We start from the raw sequence: 16,699 nt of genomic DNA on the forward strand, positions 1-16,699 counted from the left end.
GTCTACTTGAACCCCAGGTTTGGCTTTGGAAAGGATACCCCATTCTGTCCTCCACGGTCCTGCTTCTCTCCTCAATTAATGTTATTTCCTGTCACCTGGGTGACTGAGGCTGGTTTGGGTTTTCTTGTCTTGATAAATCCAGCCAAACAGATGCTTTCCTTTTAAGGTCTTTCTCAGTCTTGTTGTAAACTAATGAACTAAAAGTCGGTGACATGAGAAAATGTGCAGAGAAACCACTGAATCTTATGTTTGCAGAAGGCGGCTGTGGATGTTACTAGTTTCTTGAAAACGAATCTTCTGACTGGATTTTGTAATCAGCTCTGGAATTTCCCAGAGGTCTGCTTAACCTTGGATTCTGCTTTAAGTGATCTGTTTACTCAGTATTTGCTATGCAGCAGTGGTTCTACACTCTGCAAAGAGGAATTTGAAAGGCTGGCAGTTGCTGGTAATTGCTGTTAATTGGGACCTCTGCCATCAGCAATGGCTAGACAAGGGTGTGTGGTATGCTCACCCAAGAGGAGCTGGTCAGTCACACAGAATCAGCTAGTGTCCTGTTTGACTTCAGGTTCAAACTTCGACCTGATGTTTCTTTTAGGAAAGTATGCTTTTTTCCTATTATTATTATTTTTTTTTTAGCTGCAAGTTTCCTACTAGAAAATGGGTATCGGGAAGATTGAATCAGAACTCTGTGTTCTCTAAATGGGGTGGGGGGGTCTGGAAAGGGGCCTGGCCATAGTTGACATACTTTATCTTATCTCTTGTAATTGTAATAAAGCTGGTATGTATATGTATAATCAGCATTCTAGATGTTTTCCTTGAGTTTCAAACCCTTCTGTCACAGCGATGCCATTAGTGCTTCAGCATCTGTGTGTGCCTTGGGAGTCAAGTGAGGGCTCAGTGGTGGTAGTGGTGGTGATACCCACCTACAGCAGTCATCTGTTGAGGTGACCAAATCCGTCCATTCCACAAAAGGACCAATGTGGCTCTGTGGTTCTTGGGTTAGAAATGGGAACATGCATGCTGGGAGGTGCTTCTAAATGTTGTCTGTGAATAATTGCAGTGTTACCAAAGACCAAAACTGTTAAAATGTTTGTCAGAGATGTGCTTTACCTTAGTTTGTCTCTGGAATTAAACGAGCTCTCCTTATCCAGCCTCCTCCTTACAAATGCCTAGCTTTCATCGTCTTTACTCTTTATGATGTCAAGTGTTACATGTGTGAACTGGACAAAATCTGAATTTTCCATTTTTTAACCCTCCATTTTTTCCATCAGAATTCTTAAAACTTACTTTATGGACTAGTTCCAGGGTAGAACTTCATTCCTTCCTGCTGTGGGGCATCTATAGCTGGTTACTCCTGTTACTTATTAATGCTTTGATTTTTTGGCTAACACTTTTCATATGTAGCTTATTCCTATAGTAGTTACATAGTAACATTAATTTTGTTCAATTTAGTTTGTCTTCTATTTCAAGAAACTTATCAGGTGTGTTGTAAGAACATTTCTGGAGTCCAAGCATTGAATCTTCCCAGCACCTGTAATTAATGTACAGATATTTGGTGTTGGCTATCCCAGCCTTACTGCAGAAATGGGAATAGATGCACATGGGGATTAAAAATAACCTGGAGAATACTGGAGCAGTTACAAGTTCACTGTTGACTTCTTTGTGTGGCGTTTCGTGACACTCAAAGAGCATAGATACCTATCTCAATTTCATGCTTTTTTACCAACTAGCATCTCTGATTCTTGCCCTTCTTCCCACAGAATGGTCCATTTAGCATTTTGAAAGCTGCACATGCACTGATGTGACATTTTGTAGGCCAGCAACCATAGTTAGAGTACAAAGAGGATTTCATTTCTGCTGAAGAACATTAGAAAGCAATAAAGGAAAGCACTCTTCAGGACAGAGTCCCATGAAGGGGGCTTACAGGGTACATAAAGTTCTAGCATTTTGGGGTTCAGGCTTGTTATTTTTAATTCAGATTATGACTGCTCTGGTGTGGGTGATGTCTTTAGGACACAAAGTTGGGTTTGTGTCTTCTGCCTTCACTTGAAATGAACAAAAAACCCTCTAAGCTCCTAATGTTCAACCAAGGCAATCTTGATATTTTTATAATTGGGGCCAGTAGCAGACCTGAAGAACAGTGTGAAAGCATAGGGTTCGCTAATGTTGTTGATAGTTTTTGTTTCTTGTGCAAAACTACCATCTGTATGTAGTTTTTAATAAAGTATGAGAGGAGAGATTGTGTAGAATCAGAGCTGGTATTGGGAACTGGAGAGTGTCATTCAGCTACAGCATCGCTGTAGAGGTCACGGGGGGGGGTTAAAAAAAATGTAAGAAATCTGCTTATCATCACCCACCTTATGTTGCACGTGCCTCTCAGAGGTATAGAAGCTGCCAGGTACTAAATGCACACAGCCGTAGCGGGGATGTAGGTAACTGTTTAGCGTACAAAAATTGCAGGTCCGAATAGGCAACTGGTGCCTGTTTGGCATTAGTGGAAGCTGAAACAGGGTATGGAGGGAGGAGAGGCATTTGTGTAAACATAGCAAATGTAGTTACAAGATCAGAGGGACAAAGTAACAGAGGAGTATAAGTGTTACCTAGGGTCGACTTACACATCATTGCAACTGTGTGTTGTCAGCAATGATATATTTCCAAAAAGTTTTAGTAGTTGGAATTTCTGAAAAATGCTTTCAAAGCAGCATTTGGACATTGCACTGGAGGGTTGTGCTGCAGCACCGTTGAGCAAAGGATCCTTTTAATATAGAGGGTTACCTTGTAAAAGGAGTTTGTATGCACATTTCACTGTGGCAATCCTTACCTGCATTTTTGATTATAAAACATGAGATTTTTGCAATACCGAAAACCCTTGCAAAACACTTGCATCAACAACATGAATCACAATAACTTAGGAGATTTGAAACAGGATGTTGAGGTGGATATGAGTATTTTAGATGGGTTTTTTCCCTTTTAAATTCTGGTTAAGTCCTTCTGTTTAATTTAAATGTCTTTTTCCCTGTATTACCTGTAATTTAGATAGTGTTTCGCTGCACCATTGATATAGGATGCTAGGGTACATGCAACTGTGTGTTTCTTTTCTTTTGTTGTTCCCATCTGTCTCCTTGAGGGTTAATTAATGTGTGCAGGAGGGGCCTGCTAACCACTTCGATATCTTCCTCTACTGAGCTAAACTTGAGTGAAATCTCACATTAGTTATATCTTAGCTTCTTTGCTATGTCAAGCTGTATCTTGAACATGCTGTACTGAAACTCATTTTGGGGAACTGATCGCTGGAGTTAGACTGCCAAATAGGCACAGGTGATCCATCAACAAGCTGCCTTACAATAACACCAAACAGCTGTTTATATTCATGCTGTTAGGCATAATGTAGTATCAGATTTACTTCCATGGTGACAGAAAGGTGGTATAGCCTTTTCACAAATCTCTAAATTCCTAGCAGCGCTTGTATCAGTCCGTGAACTGATATGAGGGATAACGCTGGATAATTAAATTCTGAAATGAGCAAACAAGAAGGGAATGATGTATGTACATATACAGTTTTTAAAAGCCTCTTAAATCACAGATCACTTAAATCCTGTGGTATTTTTCATAGTATTCCCTGTGAACTGCAGAGCATATGTAAAAGGGAAGGGTGTTTGCTAGGATGCCATTTAGAGACATGAAATGCATCTTGGTCTGTAGTCCAAAGCCAGGTTTCTTTCCATGTTCAGCTTCTATTCAGTAAACAGAATTTCTGCAGTGCAGTGAGCCCCTTAACAGCCACGGAAATACCTGCTTTCTTCAGGAGGCTGGCATGGATAAAGCCCATTTCAGCTTTACATCTCTTCAGAGTAAGTGGGATCTTGCTTAGTCTTGTTAGCTGAGCTTGACATGTCAAGGCCAACAACAACTGAAACAAGTGAATAAATTAGGACCTAGGGGGTAGGGAAGGGCTAGAAGCAGAAAGACAAGTGGGACATGGTTAAGCACAGATTAAAATTTGCTCAGCCCTAATTTAAGGGTTATCATCCCTCCTATGGTGTGCTTGAAAACATTCAAATAGTATTCAAAGTGCTTCCATTTTTGTGGAACGTGATAACTTAGCTTACTAGCTCAATAGAGGTTTTATAATAAAGTTTTCTTTGTTCCTTGAATTAACTTTAATTTTTTTTCATGTAATTGAAATAATGATTTACTTTACCAAAAATACTACCGGCAACATCCAGTGGAGCTGGTTTATGACCAAAGCCAAAGCTTAACAAGCTGTAGGCAAAGAAGCAAAGTGAAGTTCAGATACCAGTGCGTGCAATTTGGATCTAGTTTGGGAAAGAACATTGCTCACAGACATACCACGTATTTTCTTATGGTGTAAGAAGTCTACAATATGCCAGTACCCTATCCACTACCAGAACTATGTCAGAGGTAGGTTTTGCTAGTGTTTTCCTCTAAAAATTACTTGCAAAAGCAAAAGGCTGTTCGGATGTTTGCGTGTAGAAGTGATAAGCAAGCCTCCGTGCTGTTCAGTTGAGAGAGAAAAAAACAGACCTCAAATATCCACTTTCATACTTCTTACGTCAGAATTCAATGCAGATTAAGGAAAAGAGCCTTTAGTATCCCTGAAAGCATGTGTCTGCAAGATAGCTAGAGAGCTAGAGGCTCCTCGGCTGCCTACAGTGCTCTGCCTGCTGTAACCTACAAAGGTGATTCTTCCAGGTCAGTCACAAAATCTGTGTGCATGTACTTAGAGGACCAGCGTGATTCCATAGTGGCTCAAAGCCCAGTGATTTGCAAATTTTGCTGTTAACTAGCAAGCCTCCTCAAAATCAGTTTTGTCATCTTTCCCTGCCTGCCCCCTACCCCACCCCAGTAGGATGATCTTCTTAGACGCTGGATCTCACTGGTTGGAAGAGAAGAGTACTTTGAAAGATTGCACTATATATGAAATATCCTTCTGTATAGTATCCCTCCAGATGGTTTAAGTGGCTTAGAAATCCCATGGATGGTTTGTTTGATTTTTATTTAATTAAGCTCTGTAGAGAGCCATCACAAGTAACATACTGGATTACTTGGCAGGCTGAGACATCTGCTGGCACTTCCAAGGTAGGCTACAGCAGTAAGGTTTCTTATTGCAGCATGCTGAAATCTCTCCAAAACTTGATGGTGTTTAGTAGTAAATGCTATTGTATAGAGATGAAACTGTATGAAATTTAAGTTTGCAGGCTTTGTCTTCAAAAAGCTTAAGGATCTGTGCTCCTGCAGAAGTTTTATAGCAAGACTGAGGGCTATTATTAGCAGTGCTGCACCCACAGAGAAAGGGAGCTGACAGAGGAGTGAAACCAGATTCTGGACTTCAGTGCAGCATATTATTAGAACTCTACAGGCACCCTGTCAGTGCCTGTCCTGTTAGAAATTGAATTTAGGTGTGTAATTGATATGCTTAAAAGCCTGCTAATGGTACTTCGATGCTTTAAACAATGTACTTGGTTTGCTTAGTGTGTTGCATGAAGCACCTCATTTTTTGCATATTGGACTTCATATTATACCTTTCTGCCTATTTGATTATTCAGAGATAGCTTAAACTGAGTCTTAATCATTCCTCCCGTGTTACAATTATCTGAAAACTTAATAATCTTGCATGCTAATAGCTTTGTCTAAGTTGTTAATAAATTAGTACCCTTAGGGACCAAGCTTTATGGACATCCACAGAATGTATGCCTTGACTTTCTTCCCTTTCTGCTTTTCACTGTGCTAAACAATTGCTGCTAGTTGCTGTAATTTACTCCCTGACTCTGTGGCCAGGGTCTGTCTTTTATGTCTCCTTCATCCAACCCTTAAGCTTTTACTTGACAGCTATCTGACACCCTACAGCTCAGTCTTCTGGTACTTTAGATGAATGATAAAATTCAAAAGCCTTGTAATTCAGCCTCTCCCTCTTTATACTCCTACTCCTGTGGTTCCCTTGTGATTGCTCAAGAAGTGTTTTCGATATGTCCTCTCCGAACAGGGTAAGAATCTGGAGGATGGAATTAAATTCAAATTGCAACTCTCTTTCAAGATCCCTAAAAATAGCAGGAAAATTATTGTAGACTTTGTCCAAGCAAAGCAAAGTCTAGATTATTGAAAAAGCATGAACTAGCTGAAAGACAGAGAAGATGGTATAGCTTAGTGGAGGTTAGTCTTGGTAGTAGCTGTTAAGTACAGAGACTGAGGGAAATAACATAAAGAAATTAAAGGAAGAAACCTCTTTTTGGGTTAATGGGGTGTATTGTTTTTTAACACATGTTCAAACATAGAAATCCTGTGAGTACGTTTTCAGTGAAGGCTAAGTGGCTTTTACTTTGGTAAAGGGCCTGCTGACTTTCAGTGAGGAGCATTTCAAGGCATTAAATAGAGCTCAGACATAGGGACCTGACCAGCACCTATTTAATTCTGAGCAGATCTTTGGTTCATCTAACACTGAGAAGTGGAGTTGTTAGCATCCGAAACAATTGCCATGTAAACGCCGTGTTCATATTCCATTATTACAGTTATTGAGACATGGTGGTGGTGGACAGAAATTGAGTGGTACTGTTTTGGATTATATCCTCAAGAAAGGTGACATTCACGCAGAATTGTTTAAGGTCTCTCAAGGAAAGTAGTGTAATTGGTCACAGGCTGAAAAAGCTGCTCCTGGTGGTGCATTTGCCTAGAAAATGTGGCAAAAGACTGGGTATCAGAAAATATTTGGGGTGAAAAGCATATTTATCTGCATAGTGCTGTGCAAATGTTTGCTAGCTCCATTGCTTGGCTCTGCTTTCCATCCGTGTGATGAATTTTGCAAGATACGAGGTTTGCAGGCAACAGTGTTACGTTTTACCAGGCCAGTTGATACAGCTGGAAAATAAGGGCGCATTTTTGGATGCACAGAGTTATGTTTGGTCTGAACTAGCTGTTCAGACAGTGGCTGTGCAGTAACCAGAAACAGATATCGATGTGTGTGTTCATCAGCCCGTTGAACCCCCCTGATGGGGGGTGACGTAACTTGTGGCAAGGGAGTAATTACAGTACTCTGCAGTAGGAGTTCAGAGAGTGGTTAGTGCAAAGGGCTTGCAGAGTTTTGTTGTCTTGCAGAGTAATTATGATTGTTAAGGAGGAATGAATGAGCACACGCTATTTATTTACTGTGAGGTAAGATGGCATATATAGAAAGGTTGATGCACTTTTTAAGGGCTGATGTTCCTCCAACCACCCACACCACATCCCTGGTTGATTTACATTGAGCCCTTTAAGGTAGAGGGGTCTCTATCATGTTGAAAAAGCAACGATACAGATCTTTAGAAAAAGTCCTTGGAGTGATAGCTAAAAGCTTGCATTGCCTTTCAAAACACTGTATCACAAAAATATGCAGAAATACAGATGGGATTTTTAACAACCTATAATGATCACTTTCCAATATGTACAGCAGAGGAGTGTGTCTTCCACCTATTGACTTCTGCAACAGTCTTGTTTTATTTTCTTCTAAATTACAGCATCTTGCAAAGTTTTTATTACAGCGTTTGACAATCTGAACTTGATACATTGACAAGCTGAACTGAGGTATTTGTATGTGATACGCTTTTGAAATGTTTGTCAGTTTATCAGCAAGTGAAGTGGTGCTTCATGTTAGTGTTGACATTATTAAAGACCCTACCAAATTTTGGTGTTTTTTACATATATAGTAAATACTATAGTAGAAGTATTTCATTCTGTGTCAGTATAGCTTTTCACCAAGGAAGACAAAATAAATAACCAGCACTGGCTGTTATTAGCTGCATTTTTCTGCTCTAAAATAAATAAATTATTTCTGCAATAAAAATCTGCACTGTAAAAAATATACTGATACAATTATGTGATAACTTCACTGAAACTTAGTCTTTGGTCTTTCCAGATTTCTTTTATCTGGGACTTCCAGATGTGTTACACTGCCTTTATTTTGTTTTTCAGATGACGATGTGGACCTGGAAGCTTTGGTAAATGACATGAATTCCTCATTTGAAAGTTTATACTCTACATGCAGTATGCAGTCGGAAACCACACCACTCCTTCAAAATGGTCAGCTCAACCGCAGTCAGTTGCCGTCCTCAGGATCTGGCGCGCTGCAGCCCATGTCTCCAAGACAGAAGGTGCAGCGGTCTCAGCCAGTGCGCATTATGGCAGTCAGGTAGGAGCAAGGGACTCGCCTCCTTTTTGTTAAAGTTGTCTTGAATACCTTCAAAAGAACTATGTTGTAAAATAGCTGATTGAACTTCAGTAGGAGCCTAGTAGTGGTAGGCTGGACTTCTTCATAGGAAAAAAGATGTACCATGTAGGTGAAGGACATAATTTTTCCATGTATTCTGTAAAATTTAAAAATGCAACATTTTCACTCTTTTTTTAACCAAGGTTTGATGTATCTGTAGTAGCAGACATGTAGAAGTGTATCATTAGTACCAATTTGCAGAAACTGTCCATATTTGGATTTATTTCCAGACTGTTAAAAACTGTTCTCTCAAGTATGGTACCTACTGACAGCTTCTTGGTTTTATAAAACATAAAGAGATCATGTAGATAGGTGAGGGTGCAATCAGCTAGGTTTGATATACAAAAAAATACCTGTCTTCGTGGAGGTTTCCTGAACAGTCCAAGACAAACTAAAAAGGAGCACATCCATAGTTATTTAACTGTTCTTCCTAGAGCACTTTCAGCTCTTTCACTTGAGTGCATTAGGTGAGTTATTATAAAAAAAGAAAAGTTTATGTTGTCTCCCTGTTGTCAGGATGGGGGCTTGAATTCAAGCTTCAAGTGGAATATTCTTGGTGGTGATGGGAGAGTCTATAGCTGATGCTGAGATTCTTAAAATCTTTTTAGGCAGCAGGAGGAAAAAAAGCTCCTGTAAGCACAAGTAAATAAATTGCCTGAATTGGAGAGATTTGGAGTTTTCCTTTCTTCCTATTTAACGGTGTCTGCTCCAAAGGAATTGAGAAGTAATGCTAATAAAAGAAAAATCCCAGATTTTGAAAAGGGTGCTCCTCCTAGTTCTTTACGCTGATATATTTCCTATAGGACTGGTATTCTTAAGACAGGCAGCTTTTCTTTGTGAATGGGTACTACACAGTAACTGCAATACAACCAAGTCAGTTGATGATGCAATCATTTTTACAAGTATTTAATATTTAACCTTGAATAGGGCTGTTCTAAAAAATGCACTCTCTAGACTACTATTAACTATGGATGTTTTGTAAATATCTCAATCAAAACACTTCATTTAAACTATTTTTGGCATTTGGAAACTTAGCAGCTCTTTTTTGAGAACACTCTGCCTTTCTGAACTCTGTACTTCCATATGCACAAGAACATCATGTGTTTATTATTAAAGAAAATAATGGTGGAACTTCTGTGCAAGGTTATCTAGACCCGCATAGAAGGGGATGGCTGCATCTTTTCTGCAGCCAGAACAGAATGGTTGACTGTGATAATTCTCTTAAGAGCACGGTTTTATGTGTGTGTCAGTCATTAAATAAATTATGCGCTCCAGCAGTATAGGCAGAGCACAGTACAGCATAGTGAGTTTTAATTTTAAGAAAACCACACCTTTTCTAGTTGTGTAGAGTCTGTAGTTCCACTTCTTGTAATGGTCAGTCCAAAACTCGCAATACAGAGCACAGCTGCTTGATAAAAGTCTACTGGGCTGAAGAAATCTTACACCCTCCTTTACCCTGTGCTGTAGGGCAGTGCACACATGGATAGCACACAAAAACAGTCAAGCAGGTCAAGTAGTTGTTAGTATGGCTCGTAGTTATGGTTGGAAACTGCTATTTATAGCAAAACCGCAAATCTGTAAGGCTCATTCGTGGAACACCAAGGCAACTAAATTGCGGGATAGTTACCTGCGGAGCAGATTTCCCAGTATTTATTTTACCAGCCCCCAGGTTCTGGTACAGGCAGAGACAGTGCGCATGGCCAGAGTGGGACACGCTGCCAGAGGCAAACCCAGCAGTTGTCTCCCAGGCAGCTCTGTTAAGAAGGCTCTGCTTGCTGAAGGCATGGGAAAAAATGAGAGCAAACTGAGTTTCTAATGATGCACATTTCAAATCCAGTTGCTTGTCTCTGGAAAATTCCAGAATTGCCACTAGATGGTGCCTTCTGCCAAGGCGTTGCAGGCCATCCTGCAGCAGAGTCATGTAGTCCCTCTTCAATAGTGATATCCTAGGAGTAGGGAAACCTAAAGCAGTCTGGGTGGTCATGAACGGGTCTTAGATCTTTTCAAGCTTTTCTGTGGCAACTGGTTGGCTTTAGTTTTCCTTTTGTTGGTGTGGGCAGTACAGGTGTATTGTAAACTGGGACATGAAACCCTGTTGATCCTACGTGGGCTCATGAGGTGTATCTCAGGAGATGCAAACTTACTTGCCTGAACGGTAACCGTACAACTGGCATGAGGTGGGAGGGTGTAATTGCAGTTTATTGCTTAGGCTGAATCTTTGCATATCTGTTTCTCCAGGAAATGCTGCGATGGTTGCTTGGAGATGGAATCTGGTATTGTAGTGAGGTGACAATACTGGTTTCAGCCTCAGCTTAAGAGACTTTACAGGTGTACACCTTCATTTGCAGACCTATGTGGAATTTGGCTCCAAGTGACTGTTGTTATGTTCTCCTGATTCACGCTGGTTTGGAAGAGCTTAACTGACTTTCTGGCACACAGAGCTTAAGCTTGTAAGCTGTTGCTTACAACAGCGAGTACACACAGATAACTGGTTTACTTTATTTGCACAGTTACCCAAGTAATCAAGTTACAAGCAACAAAACAAGCATAGTTACCTGACTGGTCGTTTTTCACATGCAATTACGTACTTTGTGCTTGCAGTTGCTGTAACTGTATAGTAGTTGTTTAGAAAAAGAGTGGGTTTGATTCCTTTGCTTTAGTACCATTATTGTAAATGGTGGGGCAGGAGATCCAGGTCTAGTGATGCCAGTTTGTTCCTCTTAATGCTTAGTGTTTCTGTGTTTATAGGCGTCTTCAAGAAGAAGAGCAGCAATTCAGAACGTCATCTTTGCCGGCCATCCCAAATCCCTTCCCAGAACTTTGTAGCCCTGCAAGCTCTCCAGTGCTGGCCCCTGGATCTTTACCTCAGAGTCAACCTGCTAGTAAGCATGTAAGTATGGGATGAAGCTTTGGGTCATCCATTCATGTTCAAACCATCAGTGTACTGTTGTAGTTTGAAGGCAGAAAGAAAGTTTCTGGATAAGTAGAAACACTTGTAGGGTTTGTCTGTGAGTAGGGCAGCTCTGGCCAAGAGAGTGTCTTCAAACAGGCTTCAGACCTTTTTTAAAAGGTTTCTAAGTCTGAAGTGTAAAAATGAAACAAGTCTCTTCCATGTATGTGCATGTTGTGAATGAAGCGGTAATGCCTAATATCTTTCAGATTTTGTTATCCAAGGTAATGACTTACTATTTCAGGAGTCAAGTTGATTAGCTTAGAGTTGGAGGAGGATCTGTGCATGTTATACTACATATTCCAGGTGTCACAGAAACACTGAACAGCTGTTTTCTTTAAGGACATGGTGCTGCTTTATTTTGCTGGTTTTCGTGCAGCTGCTCAAAAAGCAAAATTGTCCTCTTAGAGCATGTATCTAGGCACAGCTCCTTGTAATGGGACTTAAGGCGAGCACTGTATCACGGAAAGCTGGTTGAGTGGCTCTCTGGGTTCTTGGCAGCGAAGACAGCATAGACAGACCTCTCACATGGTCTGGAGCGATAACCTCAAGTGACACTGCAAGTAATTTTTCTTCTCTGTCCAGCTCCACTCTCTTAAGGAATAACCGTCTTGTTTTGTATCAGTCCTTGAGCATGTTTGAAGACCGAAGCTGGGCTCAGAAACCTTGCGTTTTGTAGACTGTGCTGACCTGCATGGGGTTGAAAAGATGGGTCGCTCTTACTGGCTGTTGGCTTAGAACAGTTCTGTGCTTGTGTTCCCAAAAATATCACAATGTTCTGTGTCACTGCTGAGTTAGTTTGTAAGTAGCTCCTGCGTCTGCCCAGACTGATAAAAGGGTTTGGATGGATAGTTCAGCTACAAGCAGTAGGCCCTGATGTGCATTCTCGCATCTTCTGTGTTGCTTCACATCACCATAAACAGCTGTCTGCTTACTTGAAAGGCACAGTGCGTCTTCACTGGTTTTACTGTATTTCTGACAAGAACAAGATGGACAGATAACCGAATAATGCCCTAGGGGAAGAAACTGAGTCACCCCCTCAGGAAATTAGCAGGACCTCATCAAAGGCCTGGGTACTGGCTAAGCAGAGAGGCGGTTTTGTGACGGCAGTGCTCGCCTGACTCTGGGGAGACAAACCAAGTACCGACAGGACAGCAGCATAGCTGCCTTCCTGAGGCAAACTGAAGTTGCCGATGAACCTGCGTTACATTTCCAAATATTCCCCAGTTTCAGGGTTTCTTTTGTGTTTTCAGTTTATGTTTTACTGAAATTAATCAAAGCACGCTAAAGATCACTCTGTAAAGCCTTAAGAACCTAAGTGATCTGTGTGTCAGTTTTCGATGGAATTTAGAAACCAGTGGTTTAACAGCACATATTAAGTAAATCTTTTAATGTATGTTAGAAGATGGCTAAAAAGACAGAATAAAATGTTTTTTTTCCCTAAATTTTACTTCATAATTTTAAAAAATATGGCTGGCTGTTAGTGAAAATGAGCTGTGTTTTAAGAAAAATACAAATACAACATTAAATGCAAACCGAGGTTAAACATAACGATGCTTAATTTCAGGTTCTCTCCTTGCAGGTTATAAACAAGGATTAAAATGGGGATTGGAATGAGCCATTCTGATTACATGGGATATATGAGGTGTTTGTAAAAAGCAATTCCCTTTGTGCTTCTCAGGCATGTGTGGGTAGATAGGCAAATAGCAGTTCCAGGCAGCAGTGCTGCAGCTCTGATCACACAGGGCATCATGGCATACGCATGGCATGGAGGAAACGTTGCTTTTGGTCAGCTCATATCTAGGGGCCTTGAGAGGGACCCAGGTTAACGTAGACTTAGTGGATTTCAGAAAGGAGCAGATATTTTGTTTGCTGACTGGGTGAACCAGTGGAGGATCACTGGGAAGCTGGGATATCTGATATGACTTCACAAGAAAGGAAGTGTCATTTCTATTGTTCCTCTTGGAACAGCTCAGCCTTATGGGGTATTTTTTTAATAATTTTGAAATACAACTCGGCAATGATAAAACCTAATAGTGATCATGCAAGAGGAATGTAAAGATCCAGTCAGGTTAAACACAGAAGAGTCTCATGTCACATTGTTAGACCTTGTGCATAAAGAAATGCCAGCTCTGTCCAAGTTTACTAAATTAAAACTTTTTACCGGTATGTTGTTCTTTTTTGGAAAAACATGCATGTATGAATGAAAGAGTGAGTAAAGGACCTTTCAGATCATAAAGCTTGAATTATATTTGCAGCTGAAAGAATGGATGTCGCCTTTTCTCATATGCAAAATGTTAATCACATAGCTAGAGCTTGAGACATGCAAATCTTGTTAGGATGCCTCTGATCCTTTCCCCTATTTTTTTCATGCAGTTACCACCACTTTTTTAACAAGTGGTTCGTAACATTGCTTATGCACTGCTCTGCATTTGTTTCATGCTCTTTCTTGGCTCAGCAAAGAAAGGTAAAAGCAGTAAAGCAATGAAAAATAGCTATAATAAACTTTTCTTACTTTTTTGTGGTAGATATTTTCTTTTCTTGTGGTAGAAGTTGTTTTTTTTCTTGTGATGAGGAAGCATTTTCTTTATCTTACTCCAAAAAGTGCACATATCGGGAATAATATTTTTAATATATTTTCTGAGCTCTGTTAGGTAATGATACCTATTTCACCACAGCAGGAAGCAGTATGCCACCTCTAGCTCTGCTGCCAATCAGGCACTAAATACTGCTTTTCAAGCTGATGGCTGCAGGAGTGTACAGCACCTGCTTCCCAGAAGACAGAGAACAGCGAGAAATAACGGGTCTTCTGTACGAGCACAACACTAAGAGCATGTGTAAGCAAATGAGATAGTCATTTAATGGCAGCATCAGTATAATAATCCGGGAGGTAAAACTGGAATGTTAGGCGTACAAAATCATTGCAGATTTTGGGGTTTATATTTGACTTTGGGTAATCTTCTCTGGTTTAGGAAAAAAGCCTAAAATAAAACATTTTGTTGATACTTTTTTTTTCTTTTTTTGAAGCACATAGGCAGGTTGAGTAACTGACACATAATTTAGCAGTGAAAGACTTCACGGAGAAATAACTGTGAACCTTTAGATTACATTTCAAAGGCTATCCTGCACAGTGCAACTTTCACACTGGTGAGGTCTGGGCTAATACGGTTGTATGACCAAAGACATCTGATGGTAGAGGTTAAGAAATTACTTCTAATTAAACATCTATATGCCTCTTGGGAGTTCAGCACTATGATCCTTTATTACAGTTCTGCAGGTGGAAACAGCCCGCTTTGAGCTAAGTTTTACTGTGAGAAATGTTAGACATCAACCTGTTGGTAGTGAACGGCACATGATTCTGTAAAAATTGGCACCACTAAAATTTTAGTAACGTAGTCATCTGGTTGGTGAGTACCTGGGCAAAAAGTAGCTGTGCTGTTGAGTCAGTAGCTACTTCAACTACTGGTGTGGTGAGCGAGACCCCTCACGTGTCTTGTGTTTGGAGAAAGTATGACCCTTCAAGCAGTAGCTGCCAGAAAGCTCTTAAGTTCCCGAGTTGAGAGCAGCGTTGTTCATGAGCTTGGGCAGCAGGAGGCTGATGGGGAGAGGAGCTACCTGATCAGTGCATGCCCAAGTGTTTCCTCCTCCATCATGTGCCTCTCTGTCCTCTTAAGTACCACCCATCTGCCTCTCACCATGGAGCCCAACCATGAGCTGGGAGAAAATTCAGCAGACCTCTGTGAGCATGTAAGCACTCCTGCCCTTCCCAGCATGGAAAGTAGGTAAAGGCAGGAGCAGGAAGGCCATTTTCTGGGTGACACCATGGGATGTTGCAAGACCATTTGGTATTTTTTCCTCTCCCTTTACTCCACATCTTCCACATGCACACCTACAAACACGAGATCACCCCATGTCTGAGGGGGGCAGTGATTGCAAGCTGGGCAAAGGGACAGCTGAAAGTTTTTAAAACATAATTTACTTAACAGGATAAATGCGTTTGTCTAAGAAAAATGGAAACCATAAAACTACACCAAACCAAGACTGAACATTGTCCAAAAGATCACTAAAAACATCAGACAGCTAGGTTACCACTAATTGAAGTCCATCTTTGTGTTGCTGGTATAAACTAAGAATTGGTTGGTAACTTAGGTTATAATTTCTGGTTGTGTACAAATATTTTGGAAAAAGCATGCAATAATTACATGTAGGTCACTGCAATGCCACAGGATATTAGGCTAAAGAATCTTGTGTGAGTCAATGAAGCTTTCAACTGTAAAAATAGGGCAAATTTCTCACATCCCCCTTCTATACAGCCCAGGCAAACTTCCAAATAGCAGTTTGATGTACCAAAATTATTTACTTTTTTCTAGCAAATTAAATTCATAAATGGGTATGAATTAATGCTATTTTTTTTTCCAGATTTAGTTACCTTTCAAGGGAACTTGTGTAAACAGTTCTTGGTTTTAAATGTTTTATTACATGTTATGATGCAGCTTTTAAAAAAATTTTCATCCTGTAAAACTTTTATATTGGCTTTTTTGAAGACAAGGATGTTGATTTCCGAAAGAAAAGCTGTGTAAAAATACAAAGTTTTGTATAATGAAATCTTTACATACTAAGTTAGATTTTTACATGTATGACAGCAAATTTTGTACTTAATCCTGTAGTTGAATAACCTTTAGCAACAAGACAGTTTGAAAATGAATACTGACATCAGGTTGAGTCAACGTGACTTCACTTTTTCTAAACAGGCCAAATCCTGTAGCTGGATTAATCTGGACAATTCCTTAGGTCCAGGTCTAGGCACTCGCTTTGGCCCTACTTTGAAATACAGGTTTTCATGGGTGTCTGCCATGATCTATCATGTTGTTTCTCTCAAGTCTTGCTTCAAAGCAAGGCTCTTAAGCTAAATAAATAAATCATACATAGATTGCTCTGTGGCACGTTTAACTTGGATGCCCTTTTTTAAGAAAGTTGCAATTGTGTTTGGGAAAAATTGGGAAAGATCAGGGCTCTGCTGCGGCACTGTGATCTCATGGTATGAAAACAGGCCTTGCACTTCCCTGAGTGCCCCTCTCTCATTTGGAGAAATAACACTTTCCTGACTTAAATGAGCTAAATTTGATGGACAGTGTGGGAAAGATGTTGCATTACTTATCATCTTGTCCCCCGTGTCACGCGAACACGTCGGGTTGCTCCCGAAGAAATCGGGGAGGGGTGAGGTCACATGGCTCTGAAGGTCTCACTTGCTCGTTACTGAAGAAGAGTAACGAGTCTGCTGGACGAAGCTAAAGACAGGCAGTCCTCAGCGCTGTTAGCGCAGGGCTGTCGGTGGGTCTGCAGGCTCTTCGGCTGGAGCCCTGCACCTGGTCAGCTAGGGATGGGGATCAGCACCAAGTCAAGAGCTGCTGTTTCTCCTTCTTCATGCCTGTTACAGCAAGAAGCTTGGTGGTAGAAAGAAATTAGTCTCTTCATTCTTGTTTGGAAAGTGC

At 40.5% G+C, this 16,699-nt stretch overlaps 1 protein-coding gene across 6 annotated transcripts in view; it reads left to right on the top strand.

The window, feature by feature from the left end:
• GRB10 (growth factor receptor bound protein 10) overlaps nucleotides 1-16,699 on the top strand; it is a 149,187-nt gene that overhangs the window by 82,650 nt on the left and 49,838 nt on the right. For all 6 annotated transcript variants that reach the window (XR_005103144.1, XM_037379970.1, XM_037379967.1 and 3 more), the window contains 2 exons: nucleotides 7,963-8,179; nucleotides 11,006-11,147. Coding sequence is in view for 5 of the 6 variants with exons in the window: in XM_037379970.1 (XP_037235867.1) it covers nucleotides 7,963-8,179; nucleotides 11,006-11,147 (359 nt within the window). In the remaining variant the exon portion in view is untranslated. The remainder of the gene's footprint in view (nucleotides 1-7,962; nucleotides 8,180-11,005; nucleotides 11,148-16,699) is intronic.

Source organism: Falco rusticolus, chromosome 3, assembly GCF_015220075.1.
Source record: "Falco rusticolus isolate bFalRus1 chromosome 3, bFalRus1.pri, whole genome shotgun sequence".
Classification (NCBI taxonomy): Eukaryota; Metazoa; Chordata; class Aves; order Falconiformes; family Falconidae; genus Falco; species Falco rusticolus.